The sequence below is a fragment of the Amblyomma americanum genome, chromosome 5, assembly GCF_052857255.1.
Source record: "Amblyomma americanum isolate KBUSLIRL-KWMA chromosome 5, ASM5285725v1, whole genome shotgun sequence".
NCBI classification, from domain to species: domain Eukaryota; kingdom Metazoa; phylum Arthropoda; class Arachnida; order Ixodida; family Ixodidae; genus Amblyomma; species Amblyomma americanum.
The window spans coordinates 72,469,917-72,477,281 of NC_135501.1; the positions used below are offsets into that span (position 1 = coordinate 72,469,917).

The 7,365-nt window shown below is 43.9% G+C and overlaps 1 protein-coding gene across 1 annotated transcript; it reads right to left on the reverse strand.

Moving 5' to 3' along the window:
- Positions 1–455: 455 nt before the first annotated feature.
- On the reverse strand, positions 456–7,365 carry LOC144134791 (uncharacterized). The gene is made up of 3 exons (XM_077667624.1): positions 7,326–7,365; positions 2,192–2,295; positions 456–717 (listed from the first exon to the last, which is right to left on the reverse strand). The coding sequence occupies exons 1-3, from the start codon at positions 7,337–7,339 to the stop codon at positions 530–532; spliced, it is 306 nt and encodes a 101-aa protein (XP_077523750.1). The 5' UTR covers positions 7,340–7,365; the 3' UTR covers positions 456–529.

Here is a 7,365-nt window from a genome sequence, read left to right on the forward strand (position 1 = left end):
AGAAAGCACCGTCGCAACGTGCAGCTTAAAGCCGGAAGAGAAGAACACTAGAATTTAGGCAAGAACCGTTCTTTGATATCCCACCAAGAAGCGAGGAGCGGCCCAAAGCATTGCCAAACAGGAAAAAAGAAACGTATGTGCACGCTGTTCTGAACACACTACTTACAACCGGGCAAAACACATTTAGCGACTGCGGCAAGCAGAATCTTTATGCAGTCATGCCTATATTTTGGCCGGTCCTGGAATACAGTTATTTCTGGCCACTTCCGTGCATTGCGAGATAGAATACAATTTATTCACAATACTGTCCACAAAATGTTGCATTTTCTCCGAAGGAAAGAATGCATTACTGGTACTCATAGCATCTTAAAATGGTTCCTCACATGAAAAGCCGCGACCCCTTTCTTTATGCCTACGAATCCAGAAAATTGACACAAAGGCTTAAAATATGGTGCGAAATTTTCTTTTTGTCTCTGTTTTGTAGGACATGTACAATACTCTTCTCTGCGTGCCCGCCTTTCAAATTCCTTCACAAACCGCCGGTGTTCTTGGCAATGTTCTTATCACCGAAGCAAACGCAGATATAGCCACCGAGGTCGTAGCTTGGTTGTTTCTCCTTGCTGTCACCCACGTACACGCAGTGGCATCCCTTCGGGCGATCCATCGTCCTAATTGGACTGTGGGTGACCCCCACGTCGTCCCTCTTTGCTAGCGTCACTGCATGGAGGGTAAACGGCCACTCATATACTAAGCCTGTAGATTCCACTGCGGCATCGCACTGGTCACAACGCGTCAGCTTTAGTTTCTCTTGCTTGATTTCAATAATAATACACGCATAATGGTGGGAATTAGAACATATTCTTTTAGGAAAAATGACAGCATAATGCTATCAAGGCTTTCACTGCTTACCATATTTTGTGCGATTAAAATGACCACTTGTTGCGCGTGCACAGATAAAAAGCAAAAGGTATGGAACACATACTTTGATCCTCATAGCGTGCAAAGGCGGACCCACTATGCCACTTCTAATTTAAATAGCGGGGGTGATTCTTTGCGTACTTCGCCTGCTCAGGTTTCATAAGTTTTGCCACCAACGCGACAGTAAAACATTTGCGGCGCAAATCGTAGAAACCCTGCGAATGGTATCCATTACAAAGTCCTCCTCAGAATCATTGTGTATATTATTTAGGTTATATTAGGTTAAGCAGATTTGCGTTCATGACATTAGCTTACGGCATTTTCGTAAAGTCCAAGGATTGTCACATACTTCTATTGATGCTTCAGCGCTTTTAAAGATATAAAAAAAGGTGATGAGTAATGAAATCACGGAGCAGGATGCCTCATGATCAGTATATTAACACTGAGACCCTGCGCATTTTAGGATTCGAGCCTATATCTGATACGTCAAGCATCGTGATCAGCCTTGATTGGCTGTCTCCTTGATTGGATTGCAGGCGCATTCTGCATAATCCCCTGTTAAAACGAATTTCAGATGACTAGCGTTAGCGAGGGTTAACACATTAAAATTCTATTTCTCATAGCAAGTAAATTGTGGTTTCAGCAGCTATAATATTAATAAAGAAGGCTTGTTCATAGAAGGATATACATTAATATAAGAATGGGAGAGTAGAAAAAATGCAGGCGTGAGCTTATGCCTAGGCAGATGTGAGATATCCCGACATCCGCCAATGGGAGCGATCTGACAGCTGAAATTTTATGATGCAGTATGATAACGTCCTTGTTCCAACGAACATATGCGTTCTCAAACGGCAATGGGGAGATCCAGGGCGAGTTTCTCAGAGTATATCCCCTACGTTACTATCTGGCTAATGGGCACACACTGGTCTGAATATGTAACTAAATAATAGCGCATTTAAAGCTAACGTCGTGGCACTTTGTAATCGCAGTCTTGTTTGATAGATTCGATCGGGTGCTGTGGAAAATTTTCTTGCTTATATACGCCATTTCTTTAGCCGTGACTTTTTTGTCGTCATCTCTAAGGTCTTTTATAAAATAAAGCAAACCTGCAAAATTAAACTTTACTGCCTTCTCGACGAGGCTGCTGAACTATAATTCATGCCATTTTCAGCACAGCGCGCAAGTATCTAAGGCTTCTCTAGTGAGATCCTTCTGTATTTGCACGTATAAGACCTACTGTCGGTTTGAGGACTGAAAAAGGGCAGCCGCTCACCAAAGACGGCGACTGCTCCACAGCACAGAAGAAAAGCGACGGCGATGCCGCCGATGACGTAATAGTTCCTCTTAGACCTTGGCTGCTCATTAAGCGGTGCTTCCCTACGATGAGTAATAAGAGGAGAGAAAAATATCAGATACATGATTTATTCCAATACACTTTATTGCGAGGCGTTATCTTTCTATTTCTATCGCATCCCAGTTTCTTTAGGCACAGTGCGCTTACATACTGAGTGACGTATTATCATAATTTTTGTAAATTTGCATCGCCCTAGTGCTTCTGGAATTCAAAGCTTCCTACTGATTGCATATTTATTTTTTATTATTTTCAATGCCAAGGTTGTTTAACAAAGTTCAAAGTCAATTTTGAATATATAAATAAAAGAGTAAAATTCGTGTGCAAGGCTTCTAATCCCGCAAAATCCTTGATGCCCGCGCTGAAAAAGAGTGAAAATTCCATTTAGAAGTTTGTGCTTTGGCGCGCATACTAATGTTGACGGCTTGTGAATGCAGTAGAACTTTGCAATAACGACATTGAAAGGATCGGCCATTTTTTCAACATACCCAATGCTTCCCTGTAGCAGTAGGTGAGCTCGGTTGAGAATTTTGTATTTTACCGCGAGTACAGTCGTGGATAAAATTTTGCCGGAGGCGGGGGTTGGCGAAAAATAATTTATTTCTGCGCGATTAGCACTTGCGTTGCAGCACTTCTCTTGCTTGGAAAGTCTTGCAAAAAATGTGTACGCTATACAGAAGGGATTTACAATAGTCGCTTTCGGGTTAGTGAAACTTGTTTTACGCTTCACTTTTCCGCCGTTTGGCGCTTGATTACCATTAAAGATTAAGCCACTTATAGCAAAACATTCACTGGGCGATAATATAAGTTTGTTGAATCCTCTTTAACAAAAGTATTACTTCGTGAGAACGAGATAAAAAATGTGTAACGTCTCGAGGAGACTCGAAAGGGAGTAAGTATTCAGTCATTATATTCTTTGTTTCATTATAATCCGCATCGTTTTAGCGAGGTTCGCCTGTATGTTTGAAAATCATGTGAGTAGTTGGGCAGATAAAAATATTATGCTATATCGTTTGTTCACCGCGAATTGACTATAAGCTCCATCTCGTGTTGTGAATAAATGCTAAGAGCCCTTCTGAAAGTGCGACCTGGAATACTTTTTCATATGTGGTGTTTTGGTACGATACGAGAAGGAAACATCTGCATTCGCATCAAAAGAAAAATCGCGTCTATAAGGTGGTGCAAGTGGTTAGCACGCAGATCTGACAGAGATCTGAAAGGGGTAGCCTGATGAAGATGTGCGTCCAATTCCCGTAAAGCACTGCTGGGCTTAAGGCCGTAGTAGTTTATTGCGACAACTCTAGAGCTTCTTCTAAGCCGCTTCACCTTTGAGCGTGAGGTCCCTCTGTGTTCAAACCGGTTTGCGGGCGACCTGTGTCAGGTGGCCTTCCTTCGTGAATGCTGGGCTGCCTAGGTCACGTTACCTTGTTACGTAAACAGTATCTGCGTACCGGATGGTGTGCAAACTGCTACATCGTAGAAGGTGCCAGTTCAAATAACGATTGGTCGCGAGAGGTTTCTAGGAAAGAGACGCCAGGGTCTCACAAGCCCCACCGGTGGCAGCACCTGCCGCTGCAGGACAGTGGTGCATCGCCTAACCGCTGCACTTCTGAGGCAGGAATGATATAGAGTAGTGAATGACCAATTTCGCATATACGGGCAATAACCAATTAACGCTAGCGCGTCATATATTTCAGAGGCAGCTTAAGTCTCTTTTCGCCGTTCATAGTCTGAATCCTGCTTGGCCTTTATAACGATGCCTAGAAAGTCAACCGAAGCGCTAGCAAACATAATTCGTAATTGGCCTAAACACGTTATATTGGCCGCCATTTTTTTTATTTTTGTGCAAGCAGAAGTGCAATAATAAACAGACGCAATGCGGTGAAAAGCCGACCGATCTTCCGCCAACCTCAGGAAAGGCGGAATAAGGTAGGTGCAAATGGCGAGACGAGAGTTTCGAAGTTAGTAAATGCAAGCGAATTTATTCTTAAGACGTGTACGGAAGCAGATGAAGTGCGTTGAGATTTCTGCAACAAATAGCTCAAAATGCGCACGTGGGCGCTAAGTTTACGTATCTGGACTCCGAAATACAGAACATTAAAACAGCTTATTTCTGTTTTGGCCGTTTGTGTCTTGACTATTTTATCCGGCCCTAAGATCAAACTTCATGCGTAAATATGAGTACGGTGCCGAGCTTTCGTCCACCAGGACTGCTTTCCCTTAAATCATCAAAAAGCAGTGTTATAACGTGTTTCGTCTTCATCAATCAACCTCTCCGTCTTGATAATTGTACTTAACTTTTCACTAAATCTGTAATGTGTCTGCCAGGAAAAAAGTTCCTGTTAACTGTAGTATACTGTAGCAGTCCTGTACTATAATACTGTACTGTAATAGCAACTGTAGTATACGAAAAACCAGCCCTATTTCTGCACTTAAAGGGTAAAGCTGGGAAGCTCGCTTTGGGATTACGAGTGGTAAGGAGGCCGTAATCACAAACCCATAGCACAGAAGTCAAGTCAACGTGGAAATTAAATAAAAACTACTAATTTATAAAATAAGACAACAATTTTGCTCCGCGAACTGAGCCCTATACAATAAGCGCAAATAGGACAATGTCAGCGTTAGACATCAGACGTCATCGTTAGAGTCCAAATCAACCATCATTACACTTAAGCGGAGGAAGCAGCCATAATGCTAGTCATTCTCTTCAGACGCCGACTAGCATCACATACAGAATCACGAACTCTAAAGTAGAATGTCGCACCACACCCAAGGGGACCCCATTTCCGTACGTAGTCAGCATCCTCAGATCAAACGCCAGCATCTCATCCAAGGGCAGTACCGATATGAAACCCTGGCCAAGAGTCTTTTACTGGCAACCACTGTCCTCAATGTGTTGGGCGGGGAAGCGCCACCCGGATAGCAGGAACAGACATTGACCAGAGTTAATCACCACAGCTAGAAAGGAGGCTTTCTCCTGTGGGAGCGACAAACGATTACATATTACTTGGTATAATCACCTCAGCTCCTTACGCAAAATACTTTACACAGTCTATCCAACATATCCCCTCATTTAAATGGCTTCCCTTCCATATATATTCTATGCGTTTTGTATACCATACCGCCTGTATGGGCAACTCACTCTAGCAGTGCGTCTATTCCCAACCTCGCTCCCGTCCAATGGGAAGCTATTGTGGTGAGCCTGGGCCTGAATGACTACAGTAGGCTGAGGGACCTGTGAAGGCTGACGGTAGCCGCGAGAGGAACCCTCGACTGAAGATCTCTCTCAGGCGGGATGAATTTCTGTTTATTAGACCTAATTATTATTTCAATCGTTGCGTTTTGCTTATTCTTCAGAGGAGATTATAAATAATATTTTAATAGGATGTGCCAAGAAGTACAGAAGGCAAAAGCAACACGAATGTTACAGGAGCAACAATTTCTTCGGTCAAGTGAGAGCGAGCCGCCCTTGAATAGCAGGTAATCAAACTCAGTGAAAGGCAGAACACGGCAGTGGCTTCTATATCACCTATATGCTAACTTCGTCGGCGCCTGAAAGGACGGCGTTAAACGAAGGGGGCAGCTAAATACATCCATCAACAGTTATTTCCTCAACGGGATGGGTAGGGCTAGCGTTGCTCAGAGGAATAGGTTGGTAAACAGCCCTGCCTTGATCGTCTGCCGCCCAAGCCGTTCTTGTGTTTCATCCTTTCTCACCTCCGTCTCTATTAATGTGCCATGGGGAACGGATGAGGTGTGAAATTCGCTTGATAATAAAAATGCATTTGGACAAGGAAGGCCTGCGTAGATACCGTATTGGGGGTAGAAATGTGAAGCCAGGAAGGATAAAAGCATGAGGGACCCAACCAGCACACGTGTGTCCAAAGCCAGCAAAAAACTTACTTTTCAGCTTAAGGCGATGGCGTAAGCGGGAGGTGCTCCTAAGGAGACATAAGAAATTCTGCAACTATTCTACTCAGATTGCATCAACAGAAGACTGTCAGCTGCGTCCACAGAGCCAGGTTGTAAAAGAAGCACCTTCAGTCAGTCAGGTAACCCTGCCAGCCCACGTGTGTCCAAAGCCAGCAAAAACCGTACCTTTCGGCTTAAGGCGACGGTGGAAGTGGGAGGTGCTCCTAAAGAGACGTAAGAAATTCTGCAACTATTCGACTCAGATTGCATCAACAGAAGACCACCAGCTGCGCCAACAGAGCCAGGTTGCAAAAGAAACACCTCAAGTCAATCAGGTAACCCTGCCAGCCTACGTGTGTCCAAAACCAGCAAACACCGTACCTTTCGGCTTAAGGCGACGGCGGAAATGGGAGGTGCTCCTAAGGAGACGTAAGAAATTCTGCAACTATTCGACACAGATTGCATCAACAGAAGACTGTCAGCTGCGTCCACAGAGCCAGGTTGCAAAAGAAACACCTTCAGTCAATCAGGTAAAAGGCTGTTGCGGCCCATAGATCAATGAAAATTCGACGCACCTAAGCGCCGATAAGGTAAGTATACCCGTCCTGTAGAAGCCACTACGGAATCCAAGAACAAGCTTGAGCTCACTGACGTGACACATAGGTGCGTGCTAACATCAGAACACAGAGAACTTTGTATAGCGTGCAAACGCTCGCTGTGATGTAATTTTTCCCACTGCAAAGGCGATGAAGCTTTAACTGAAGTTTTGACGCGTCTCCTTGGAATTCAGCTTGTGTGGAAGGAGCAGAAAAGCAATGTCAAAGGAGCTTTTGCTGAGAAGATTTCAGCGATCGGCGTTATTGTCCGTCTATTTGCTGCGAAGTGATGGCACCACGGCTGGTTCAATGACCAGTGAGCCTCGACCTCTTTCTTGCTCTTAGTCACAGCATTGTAAGCGTTATAATTTTCCTCTTCTTTCAATTACGTTTTGCACCGCTTAGTTGGCATATTTAAGCCAGTTATGCACAGTGGTTTGCTACAAGGGTTATAGCAAAATCTATTTGATTTATCACAGGAACGTGGTCACAGCCTCTGAGAACATAAAGTAAAAAATATTGATGACGGGCAATTGTGCAAAACTTACTCTTCTTCAGCCATCTGCAAAAGAAACAATTAGTCACACT